Genomic DNA, 13,217 nt, shown 5'->3' with positions numbered 1-13,217 from the left:
TGCCCAGAGCGGTGCTTCCCAAGCACTCAGGTGCTGTCAGGCCCCCTGAGATCCAGTTAAATGAAGTAGTTCTAAGGTCCTGTATTTACATCGAGCTCCCAGGTGTTGCTACTGCTGCTCTTCCCAGGACCTGCCAGTAAGCAGCAAAGCTCTAGAGGAGGAACCTAAAATAGATGAATTATTGCCCGTAAAATCCAGGGGAGAAAAAAGCCAAAAGTCCAGCCCCCATCGTCCTACAAAAGCGAAACTGTAATCACATCTCTTCACTCCTCTAGCGAACTCCACTACGACTTGGGACCTTTTTTTTGGACCCAGACCATTTGTAAAGTCTTTATTGAATCTGTTACAATATTGCTTCTGTTTTCGTTTTGTGATTTGACTGCAAGGCGTCAGGGATCTTAGTTCCCCGACCAGGAGCCACACCTGCACCCTTGCATGAGAAGGCAGAGTTTTGATGCTGGACCATCAGGGAAGTCTCTCTATGGCACTTGATTACACAGGCATCTAGAGCTGAGAGACCGGGCTCTGCTCAGCACCACTGGGAGCAGAGCTGGGGCCGGGATGCCGACACCTGTCCTCACCTTTCTCCCCTTCTCGCTGTCTGGGAGGTAACAATGTCGAGGGAAGCCACGGGCGCTGAAGCTTTTCCCAGGATTTGGGTGTTCCGGCCCCTGAAAGCAGCAAAAAGAGAGCAGAGAGCATTTTTTAAAGTTTTTCAGATAAGGGTTGTGATTGATCCAAATACTGATGGATCCAAATATTATCCATATAATAATAGCCATCGAGTCTAGACAGGGAACAGACCCAAGGAGAGATGGGGTGGTGGTTTAACACATACTGGGGTCCTTGGACCCAGGTCAGGACTCAGAGCGGGGGCCTCCCAGCTGTGTGAGCTGGAGCTGCCATCTCTGAGGCTGTCGGTGTCCCAGCCCTCAAGGAGGGAAGACGTGCAATGCTCGCCTTGTAGGACGTGAGGTTAGGCGAGCCTGGCGCACTCTCAGAGCCCAGGAGCTGTTTATTTCATCTTGGTCAGCATCTCCTCCGCTCTTTTGTTTCACAAAAGAGGAGAACTGCAGCCCAGAGGTTAAATGACTTCCGGAACATTAACGGTTTTGCCAGAACCTCAGCCCAGGTTTCCTGGCTTGCACTCTGGATTGTTTAACCGCTGAACTGCTCAGAATGACCCAAGTGCTTCCAAGCTCTGAGCCAAGAGCCGAGAGATCAGAATGATGTGAATGGCTCTCGGGGATTTTCTCCTTGGTCCTCATGGGTGTCAGTCTGTTTCCTTATTGAACAATAAGTCTTGGCATCTGCATGACTAAAAATCTCCTAAGATCTCAACTGTTACCACCCAGCATCCCTGTGAAGCAAGCCGTCACAGGCCACCAGGTGGGAAAGAAACTGAAGCGGAGTTTAGCCAAAAGCCAGTGCTCCTAATCAGGGTTAGAACAATCTACAGGCCCATCTGAGAAGCTCATGAAAAATGAAGGATTTCCTCCCAGTGTCAATACACATATTTCTCCCCTACACACACGTGCTTGTGTATCATTTCTGAGCAGCCCGGCCCCTCCTCAGAGGGTATGAAACCCTGTTTTAAAATCCCTTCTAGACGAGGCCAATAGAATATGGAAGATTCCACACCACTCCTGGCACAAACTGTCACACAGGAGACCAGCAACCATCTCCCGGCTGAACAAACGAATGAGTGAGCAAATGGGTCGTAACCAAACTTCGAGAAAACACAGATATCCCATTTTCCCTTACGATACACGACAGCTCCAAAACAATTCAAAAATTATGTGATTAAAGCAAAAATGAATCCCATGGTTCAGACTGTCTGTGATTTTGCAAACTGAGCAGCAGGAGTCCAGTGAGGCCTCAGGGAAGGAGAAATTACAGGGATCGGAGAGAGGCAGCAGTGTCTTCTGGGAGACGCAGGACTGGAAGTTTCTGAATTTGATGTTCATGTGAAAACACACTGACAACATTCCCGCAGCCAAGGCTGTTTCTAAGCCAGGCTGGATGACTGGTGGCCGATTCTGACTGCGGCTCTGCTCCCCTCTCCCACCCAGGACTTGTCTGTTGTGTGGCCAGTGCAGAATCCTTCCTAGCACCAGCTAAGCTCAGCAGTCACAACTTGCCCTGGGCCTCCTCACAGCTTCTCCCCCAGAGAATCATCTCCTGCAGGCAAGGCAGAGCTTATAGGTCCTCACTTCGCACAACAGCCCAAGCCCATGTGGCCCTTGGAGTCTCCAGGGATGGATGTGACATGGAGGATATAGCCACTGACTCTCGGGGGAGGCCCGTGGACCGGCTGCCAGGATAGCGCCCTTTGACACAAGCCTGGGCTTTCCTGGGGGAGCCGTGGCGCCTACAGGGGCGGCAGGTAGGTGCCTCTGGACCCTTGTGCGGGCTCTCCACCCTCTGGTCCTGAAGCCTGGAAAAACACCGCATCCTCCCAAGTGGTTTCCCCACCCCAAACTTTGCCCCCTGCAGTCTGTCCTGCTTCCCACCAAGGCCACGGGCTATTTCTTGGGATTTCCATATTTCCGTTCATTTCCCCATCAGCCCCCTCGGCAGCCCTAGAGTCACCCCTGAAGTCTCGTTTGTCCTCACATCCAACTGCGTTGCCCTGGTCCAGAGTCCTCCTGGGGTCACTGCCGGAAGCAGTGGTCCCCTAACTGGGTGGTGACGTCATCTCGACTCTTTGGCCAGACTGGCTTTGCTAAAGCATCATCCCAACCATGTGACCTCCCATGATCCTAGCCACCCGCCCAATGACCTTCAAGGACCAGCCGTGCCCCCGGCCTGTCAAGCAGAGTCCGAGGTCCCCACCCCAGTGGTCAGGGCCTCCCCAGACCAGGTCGCTGTCTCCACCCCCTGCCTGCTCCCTCCTCCTCCCCATCACTCGGGCAACTCTACCCAAATTAAACTTCTTTACGGGCCTCCTACAGCCCTCCTGTCTCTCCTCCAAATCTCTGCTGTGCCCGCCAACTAAAACATGTTCTCCTTTATGGTCGCCAGGGGGAAGGGATGGAGGGAAGGGCTAGTTAGGGAGTCCGGGATGGACATGCACACACTGCTGTATTTAATAGGGACAGCACGTGCAGCTCTGTGCAATGTTCTGTGGCAGCCTGGACGGGAGGGGAGAATGGATACACGTGCACGCACGGCTGAGTCCCTGCGCTGCTCACCTGCAACCATCACAGCACTGTTAATCGGCTGCATCCCGGTGTGGGTTTCCCCTGTGGCTCATCTGGTAAACAGTCCACCTGCAATTCGGGAGACCTGGGTTCGATCCCTGGGTTGGGAAGATCCCCTGGAGAAGGGAAAGGCTACCTACTCCAGCATTCTGGCCTGGAGAACTCCATGGATAGTCCATGGGGTCGCAAAGAGTTGGACAGGACTGACTGACTTTCACTTTCACGTTCTATATCCCAGTAGTCAAAGAAATAATAAAATGCTAAAAACTTTCTCTTCCATTTCTTCATCTTTGCTCTACTACCGAAGGCCCTGCCCCAGAAAGGCTCCTCTGACTCTCCCAGACAGACAGGCAGACATAGGCCCCCTTCCCTGCCCTGACAAGTAGGATACTGAAAAATGATGGGGCCCAGGAACTGAGCACCTTGGTCCTGTGCCCGGGACCTTCATATGCACACACAAACATTATCGCCCATCTTTACAAAACCCCTGCATATTGGCTTCATGGTTGTGCAGATAAAGAAACACGGCTCAGGAGGGTCCAGGGGTCAAGGTCCAAAATCCCTCGCAAAGGAGGAAGTCACCCGAGGATCAGAACCCAGGCCCATCCGAGGCTGCAGGCCTTGTCTTGCCCCTGTGCCTTTTCCCACCCTGCTCCCCACGGCTTGTGTCAGTGGTGCACATCAGTTTTCACTCTAGAGCTTAGTGGCGTGCACTTATTTCTTCTTGACTAGTTGCTAATTCCTCCAAAGGAGAGCCGTGGTTTTCACCCAGCTCTTCTGCAGGCTGTTGCGTTTCCCCATTTTGTTTCTTCCCAGTCCCACTAGAATGGGGACTTCGCAGGCGTAAAGACTGTGTCTCTGTCACCCATCATTCTCCCTCTAGCCCCTGGTTTGGCCTAGAGTTGACGCTCAGATATTTGTAAATAAAAGATAAAAGGGAGGAAGGCAAGGAGGAAGGAGGAGAGGAGAGTAAACTAACAAATATTTGGTAAATAAAGGGATCCAGGGAGCCCCCTAGAACATTTAGAAAAAGCTCCAGTGTATGAAGGAAGGGCCATTTGTATCCGTTGTTCAGTTGCTCAGTCATGTCCTACTTTTTACGACCCGGTGGACTGTGGCCCGCCAGGCTCCTCTGTCCATGGGATTCTCCAGGCAAGAACACTGGAGTGGGTTGCCATTGCCTTCTCCAGGGGATCTTCCTGGACCAGGAATCAAACACCCATCTCCTGCATTAGCAGGCGGAATCTTTAAGCCACCTGGAAAACCCCACGTTTGTATTTACTGCCTGGGAAATTGTTCAGTTTCTTCCTATGGGCTGTCTTAAGAAGAATCCCAAGAAGAAAGACATGCCCACAAAAGTCAAGGACTGTCAATTTACACACGCAAATACCGCCTGACAAAAAAGATTCCACTTCTAGAAAATTACTCTATGGAGATACTCACAGGCGTGAGAGGTTATTCATTATGGCATTATTTGTTAAAGCAAAAGGTTGGAAACAATCCATACACCCATCACAAGGAGACTGCTGAATACAAATTATGGCCCTTTATACAAGGGATGATTATGCAAAGCTAAGCAAGAATGCGGAAGTTCTCTTTCTATGGCCATGGGAAGATCTACAGACTATATTGTGCATTGAAAATACAGCTTGCAGAACAATGTGGCTGATATGTCACCCTTTGCGTGAAGCTGGGAGGAGTGGAAGAAGTCTTTGTTGCAAATGCACAAAGGACCCTGGAAGGTGCGTAAGAAAGTAAGGATAGGGGTGGCGAGGGGGAGGGGGAGGCTGGATGGAGGGGCCCCAGAGTGGGAAGGAGACTGTCCACAGCACAACATCGTCTTAGCAGCGCAGGCTGCTCTCACAGAATGACAGCAAAAACAACAGAAATTCATTTTTCACAGTTCCTGGGGCTGGGGAGTTTAAGACCAAGGTGTGGGCAGACTCAGTGTCTGATGAGACTCTACCATGCAAATTGCTTGCTTTCACAGGTTCACAGCTGGAGATGAAGAGGCCCTAAGAGAAATTATACCTTCAGCCTCATCTCGCTCTGGTTTAGATGATATTTAAAAAGACTTTGGACCTAGATTTTAAAGTGCGTGCTGGAGCCCTTCCCTGGCAGTCCTGGGGCTGCTCTGCACTACCAAAGCAGGGGACCTGAGTTCGATCCCTGGTCAGGGAACCAGATCCCACATCAGGGAGCTAGATCCCACATGCCACAAGGAAGACCCAGAGCAGCCAAATAAACAAATAAACACTTTTAAAAAAATGAATGAAACTGGGTGCTGGACTGTGTGAAGAATTTGAGGACTACTGGGATGTGAGAGTTGGACTGTGAAGAAGGCTGAGAGCTGAAGAATTGATGCTTTTGAACTGTGGTGTTGGAGAAGACTCTTGAGAGTCCCTTGGACTGTAAGGAGATCCAACCAGTCCATTCTAAAGGAGATCGGTCCTGGGTGTTCTTTGGAAGGACTGATGCTAAAGATGAAACTCCAGTAGTTTGGCCACTTCATGCGAAGAGTTGACTCATTGGAAAAGACTCTGATGCTGGGAGGGATTGGGGGCAGGAGGAGAAGGGGACGACAGAGGATGAGACGGCTGGATGGCATCACTGACTCGATGGACATGAGTCTGAGTGAACTCCAGGAGTTGGTGATGGACAGGGAGGCCTGGCATGCTGCGATTTATGGGGTCGCAAAGAGTCGGACACGACTGAGCAACTGAACTGAACTGAACTGAACTGAACTGGAACAGAATGAATGTATTTTGTGGGTAGGAAGGACCCACAAATTTTCAGAGGCCAGGGGCAAAAAGCTATAATTGAAAGTCTGGGTTCCCACCAAAATTAATATGCTGAAATCTCACCCCCAATGTGATGGTATTAGGAGGTGGGAGTGTTCGTGATGGGCGATTAGGTGAAGCCATCATGAATGGGGTCGTGTGTGTGTGTGTGTGTGTGTGTGTGTGTGTGAGTTGCTCAGTCGTGTCCGACTGTTTGCGACTCATGGACTGTAGCACACCAGACTCCTCTGTCCATGGGATTCTCCAGGCAAGAAGACTGGACTGGGATGCTGTTTCCTTCGCTGATGAACAGGGTTAGCACCCTTATAAAGCAGACACTAGACAGCCCCTCACACTACTGTCGCGTTAGGACACAGTGAGAGGATGGTCTACGAACCAGGAAGAGGGTTTCACCAGACCCTGAGTCTGCCAGCACCTTGATCTTGAACGTCTCAGCCTCCACAAGTATGACAAGTAAATTTCTGTTGTTTAAAACGGAGAGATTGGGATTGACATGTATGCACCACTATACATAAAACAGAGAACTAATAAAGGACTGCTGTATAGCATAGGGAATCCCACTCAGCACTCGGTAATGACCTATATGGGAGAAGAATTTAAAAAAGAGTGGATATGTGAATATATGTATAACTGCAACCATGAAATTAAAAGACGCTTACTCCTTGGAAGGAAAGTTATGGCCAACCTAGACAGCATATTAAAAAGCAGAGACATCATTTTTGTCAACAAAGGTCCATCTAGTCAAAGCTATGGTTTTTCCAGTGGTCATGTATGGATGTGAGAGTTGGACCATAAAGAAGGCTGAGTGCCAAAGAACTGATGCTTTTGAACTGTGCTGTTGGAGAAGACTCTTGAGAGTCCCTTGGATACCAAGGAGATCCAACCACTCCATCCTAAAGGAGATCAGTCCTGGCTGTTCATTGGAAGGACTGATGTTGAAGCTGAGACTCCAATACTTTGGCCACCTCATGCGAAGAGTTGACTTATTTGAAAAAACCCTGATGCTGGGAAAGATTGAGGGCAGGAGGAGAAGGGGATGACAGAGGATGAGATGGTTGGATGGCATCACCGACTCAATGGACATGAGTTTGAGTAAACTCCGGGGGTTGGTGATGGGCAGGGAGGCCTGGCGTGCTGCGGTTCATTGGGTCACAAAGAGTCGGACACGACTGAGCGATTGAACAATAGCTGCAACTGAATCCCTTTGCTGTACAACAGAACGTGGGAAACCAACTGTACTCCAATAATTTTTTTTTAAAGTGTGTGTTTTTTGTTCTCTTTAAAAATTTTATATCGGTGCGTGTGTGCTGAGTCACCTCAGTCACGTCCGACTCTTTGTGACCCCTGGGACTGCAGCCCACCAGGCTCCTCTGTCCATGGGATTCTCCAGGCAAGGATACTGCAGTGGGGTGCCGTGCCCTCCTCCAGGGCATCTTCCCAACCCAGGGATCAAGCCGGGGTCTCCTGTGGCTCCTACACTACAGGCAGATTCTCCACTGCTGAGCCCCAGGGAATAGCTGATCAACCATGTTGTGTGAACTTCAGGTGCACAGAAAGATGGGTTAGACATGAACACATTCTGTGTTTTTCCTTGGTTACAGCAGCCTGAGTGGACTCAAGACAAACACTGACCTGCGAACATTTAAATATGAAGTCATGAAAGCCAGTGGCCAAGGGCGGGCTGACCTGGATGCCGGGGGGGATGCTGTAGATGATCCGGATGGTTCTGCAGTCCGGGTGGCCAGGCAGGGAGTGGGGGATGACGTGGTACTCCATCTTCCCTGGAGGCTGGGTGCCCGTCTTCACCCCGTAAATGGTCTTACAGGTCGGACACTGCAAACTCCCATCCTGAAGAGACAAGGCCCGAACTTCCAGTGTGGGAAACAGGTTTGGTCAGGACCACCCCACCCAACCCCAAAAGGTACCAGAGATAAAGGGCTGATGTGTTAGTCACCCTGTCGTGTCCGACTCTTTGCGACCCCAGGGACAGTAGCCTGCCAGGTTCCTCTGTCCATGGGATTCTCCAGGCAAGAAGACAAATGGGTTGCCATGCCCTTCTCCAGAGGATCTTCCTGATCCAGGGATGGAACCTGGGTTTCCTGCATTGCAGGCAGATTCTGCACTGTCTGAGTCACCAGGGAAGCCCCAAGAAGTTGGGGTCAGGCGCAAAATGCACCCACACCAGTACTAAATCTTAGCTGCTCCCCTGCCTGCTATCAGGGCCACTGAAAGGTGAAGTTTTCTCCAAAGCAACAGGAGGAACACTCCATACCAGCCCCGGGCTCCATGCTCAGGGACATATAAGAAAGACCTCATCCTTAAGAGGGAGGAGGAAATGGCAACCCATTCCAGTGTTCTTGCCTGGAGAATCCCAGGGACGGAGGAGCCTGGTGGGCTGCTGCCTATGGGGTTGCACAGAGTCGGACACGACTGAAGCAACTTAGCAGCAGCAGCACCATCCTTAAGAAGGGGACCAGGATTTACCCTGCTTATCAGGGCTCTGAGGGGCTCCCCGGGTGACTAAGCGACTAGCACCTCCACTTCGAGGGTTCTGTTGGGGCAATGGCAGGGGACTCTGGATTCAGTGAGGTGAGGAGTCCTGGTTTCACAGCAGGACCTCGTGAAGTGCTGTCTGGGGGGAGAGCCTGGACAGTAAACCCTATTCCCAGGCTTGAAAACAGACAGGGGGTGCAGAGGAGCCCATGAGTGGGCAGGGAGTGGTGTGTGTACAAAGTGCCATCACGCAGCTGGGACCAGAGCTCTCCAGGACATCCGGGTCTCCTCGGGGAAGACTGGGACCTGCTGCAGGGCTATTTAAGGACGCTTCCACCCCAACTCCACTCATTTAAAGAAACAGCTTGCATTCAGCTTGTGTTCGTGTGATCAAAGGGTGGGAAGCCAAGGTCAGGGTTCCACTCTCTGCTCTGGTCTCAACTTGCTTCATGACCTTGGATGAATCACCCCGTTTCTCTCTGGGCCCTTTTCACTGCTTTTAAAGAAAATAAAAAAGGCATACTTCAAAGTGTAAGTGCAAAAGAGGATAAAAGATTGTGTCCGCACCCTTTTTGAAGCACCATGGAAATAAACGCAAAGGTATGAGATTTATTCTTATATGCAGTTATCAAAAGGAGAACAAAGGTGCTAAGAAACCCCTTTAAATCCAAAATAACCTCTTCAAAGGCCGAGTCCCAGTGAAACTTTTTATTGTAGGGTCAGGAAATTGAGCAGGGAATCAGGGGATCCAGACACACAGCGTCCATCAATAACTGAGCTCTCTGAGACACAGAAAGATCCCAACATTGGCACTTTGGGAATTTCAACCATAGGGCTACATTAGGATGAAGGGAAAAAAATAGTCACAGTACAAAGGAGGTGTCAATTTGAATAAAAAGGGTTGAAAGTGTTAGTCACTCAGTCACATTGGACTCCTTGTGACCCTACAGACAGCAGCCTGCCAGGCTCCTTTGTCCATAGAGGGTTCTCCAGGCAAGGATACTGGAGTGTAGCCTTTCCCTCCTCCAGGGAATCTTCCCGACCCAGGGATTGAACCCGGGTTTCCTGCATTGCAGGCAGATTCCTTACCGTCTGAGCCACCGGGGAGCCCCTTTCCCTTTTTCTTCACACTTTCAGCATGTTAGGAAGTAGGGATTGTTCTATCTCCATTTTCCAGATAGGAAATGAAATCTCAGAGAGATTGAAAATCTTGCTGCCCACACTCATTGGCCCCTCAGCCAAGGTTTGTGCTTGGGTAGGACGCCTTTGCTATTTTCCCCCAGCAGGATAAGGACAGGGCAGCCCCTGAAGGCCAGACATACTTTTGGATGAATAAATGGCAGGAGGATATCACAAAAATCCAAGACCCTACTGCAGTCCCAGCTGGGCCTGGAGAAATGAGAATTCGGAATCCCATAGACGGGGTCAAGGTGACCCAGGCCTGGGACAGAACATGAGAAACGCCAAGGGCTTTAGGCGCCGGTGGCTCAGATGGTAAAGTGTCTGTCTACAATTCGGGAGACCTGGGTTCAATCCCTGGTTTGGGAAGATCTCCTGGAGAAGGAAATGGCAACCCACTCCAGTAGTCTTGCCTGGAAAATCCCATGGATGGAGGAGCCTGGTAGGCTACAGTCCATGGGGTCGCAAAGAGTTGGATACGACTAAGCGACTTCGCTTTCATTTTAGGCGCGGTACGGAGAGGCTTATCATCTGAGGACACACCCAGGTTCCTGGAAACCAGCTCTAACAGGGGACTGCTGCTCCACTATCATTGGTGGGTAAGACAGGATCACACAGCCCTCCCTTCCAACAGCGGACCTTAAGGGCCTTCCAGCCATCCTTTGACAAAAACTTTAGTGCTTTTGAAAGGACAATGAAAGGTGCCAGAGACCATGAATGTAACTGAAAAGCACCAGGCCTGGGAGGAGGAAGGGTGCCTGGGGAGTCCTGTGCCAACACAAACGGACACTCACCACGGGCTCATCATTGCAGAAAACTCCCTTCCAAACCTCAGGGACAGATGTCTACACCTCAGACCACCATGCAGTGTAGACACTGGGAGGAGTCGGGTTGGTTGTTGTTGTTGTTTAGCCATTCAGTCCTGTCCAACTCTTTTGCGACCCCGTGGACTGTAGCCCACCAGGCTCCTCTGTCCATGGGATTATCTCAGCAAGAATACTAGAGTGGGCTGCCATTATCCTTCTCCAGGGAATCTTCCTGACCCAGGGATAAAGCTTGAGTCTCCTGTATTGGCAGGCGGATTCCTTCCTGCTGAGCCACCAGGGAAGCTCTGGGAAGCTAGGCAGCATAGCCCAAAAGGAAGGTGCAGACAGATTTTGCCAGCATAGTAATTTTGGGGAAAACTGATCAGGCTGAGAACAACCAAGCTCATCACTCCTGCTCCTCTGGGGTACCCCTGTTTGCAAGCTCAGTCGCTTCAGTCATGTCTGACTCTTTGCGACCCTAAGGCCCTTAGCCCGGCAGACTCCCCTGTCCGTGGGACTCTCCAGGCAAGAATACTAGAGTGGTTGCCATGCCCTCCTCCAGGGGATCTTCCCCACCCAGGGATTAAACCCGCGTCTCCTGCATTGCAGGTGGATTCTTCACCGTTGAGCCACCAGGGAAGCCTGGGGGTGCCTCTAAGACCCCCCGAAGCCCCTGGGTGCCACTCCAATAAGGCCTCCAGGCTTGGGTGCTGCCTGGGAGGCGGTGGCACGCCCTGAGCTGGCACCCACCTTGTTGCCGTTGTTGTACATGGCCACCAAGCAATAGACGTGGTAGACGTGGCCGCACCGGGACAGCTTGCCCACCAGGTCCGGCTTGACCGTGGGCTGGGGGCCCTTGTAGCCGGACGGGGCCATGAGACGCTCCATGCAGATGGTGCAATCCTGGGGGCAGAAAAGGGGGCAGAGGAGAGACAGTCAGCCCCACTCGGCCTGAGCACAGCGCCTCCACGGGCTGCTACTGCTGCTCCTCCAGAAAAGGGGCAGAGGAGAGAGACCGTCAGCCCCACTCAGGCTGAGGCCCCACTCGGCCTGGGGCCCACAGCGCCTCCACGGGATTCCAGCGTGATCTCAGCGGCCAAGCGGGCTGCTACTACTGCTCCTCCAGAAAGCCCACAGACTGGGGAACATGTGCTTCTGAGAATCTAGACAGAATTCTGCTTCCTTGGCACAGCAGAGTAACTCTTGAACTAATACCTGATGGTGATACATGTTAATTTAGGCTGCCAAAAAATGATAGCCCCTCCTTGGGGGCTGTGACTGTCCTTCCGTGGGATCCCTCAGTGGTCTGTGGAGGAAACCAACACTTGCTGATTTGACCCACTGACCATTTACTTATTTAAGTGGGGCGTTTGTAAAGGAACTGTATTTGAAGTGCCCTGGAGAGGCTGCAGCGTGTCTCAACATCTGGGGCTGGATAATTCTTTGCTGAGGACTTCCCTGCTGGTCCGGTGGATCACAATCCACCTGCTGATGAAGGGGGCACGGGTTTGACCCCTGGTCCGGAAAGATCCCATACGCCGCAGGGCAACTAAGCCCGCACACGGCAACTACTGAAGCCCTGTGTTCCAGAGCCTGTGGTCGAGATCAAAGGAGGAGGCAGCAGAGAATGAGACGCCAGATGGGTGCATCGCCAACTCAGTGGACACGACTCCAAGCAAACTCCAGGAGACAGTGGCGGACAGGGGAGCCTGGCAGGCTGTAGTCCACGTGGCCGCAGAGAGTCAGGCCTGACTCAGCAACTGAACAAGAACAGTTCTTCACTGCAGGTGCTGTCCCAGGCCTTCCTGAGGAAGGTGGTGGTTTAGCAGCACCTTCGGCCTTGGCCTGCTGGATGCCACCAGCGTCTCCTCCTCGCTCCAGTTCTGTAAAATCACCTCTGGTTGAGAATCTCTGATCACCATCAAGCCCATTTTTAAGTCGGTTCCCATAGCTTATCACACCACTTTGCTTAAATTCACAGTAAGGCAGTTGAGCATCAGTCAGCAGTTTGCTGAACAGGCAGGTGTGAGAAGTTAAGCCACAGCTGTGGTCTAGGACATCCAGTCTGACCAGCTCTGCGTCGGTCGGGACCCAGAAAGCAGCGCCGGCCGCCTCCTGCAGAAAACTGGCCGGGGAGATGACTGGGGGGCAGGGAGGGTGAACCCCGCCCCACCGGCCCTGGACTCACCTCGTCTGGTGGATGTCGCACTTTCTGCAGATACTTCTTCAGCACTTCTTCTGGGGTTTTCCCTGTGGGGACAGGATGATCAGGGGGCCACCAAGACAAGCTGGACATGCCAGAGAGGGGGGCGTTGTTAGGCAGGCTCAGAGCTTTCAGAAAAGACGAGGAACCATCGCGCAGTTGGGCTTAAGGATGGAAAGGCGACACGGGGGGGACGCGGGAGCCAGCTGGTCTGAGGCGGGGGTTGTTAACATTCGCCTCATCCCCTGCCATCACTTCCCTGACACCGGCCTGCCTGATCGCAGCAAGCCCACTTTTTCACCAGCACGGGCCGAGCGGGCTTCCCTTCCCCAACGTCAAAGAGCCTGCCCAAAGGCTGCACTGAGCTAAAAGTAACGAAAGCTCTCTGTAAACAGTTTCACATTTTGAAACATTGGGCCGGTTTATGGCATTCCTTTCACAATGTGCAAAGGACTGTCTTGATCTGTAGTGTGTCGTCGAAGCGCCATCGTTTTTACGGGAAACCGGGACTTGACGACCGCGGCTTTCTGAC

At 51.9% G+C, this 13,217-nt stretch overlaps 1 protein-coding gene across 1 annotated transcript in view; it reads right to left on the bottom strand.

Annotated features, from left to right (window-relative positions):
* Positions 1-13,217, bottom strand: part of DTX4 (deltex E3 ubiquitin ligase 4) — a 37,742-nt gene that overhangs the window by 5,185 nt on the left and 19,340 nt on the right. Inside the window, exons 5-8 of the mRNA XM_052653059.1 lie at positions 12,671-12,732; positions 11,233-11,385; positions 7,691-7,852; positions 582-671 (exon numbers count right to left, since the gene is read on the bottom strand). Of these exons, the coding sequence (XP_052509019.1) occupies positions 582-671; positions 7,691-7,852; positions 11,233-11,385; positions 12,671-12,732 (467 nt within the window). The remainder of the gene's footprint in view (positions 1-581; positions 672-7,690; positions 7,853-11,232; positions 11,386-12,670; positions 12,733-13,217) is intronic.

This window comes from Budorcas taxicolor, chromosome 15 (genome assembly GCF_023091745.1).
Source record: "Budorcas taxicolor isolate Tak-1 chromosome 15, Takin1.1, whole genome shotgun sequence".
Classification (NCBI taxonomy): Eukaryota; Metazoa; Chordata; class Mammalia; order Artiodactyla; family Bovidae; genus Budorcas; species Budorcas taxicolor.
This window is presented reverse-complemented; position numbering and strand designations above follow the sequence as displayed.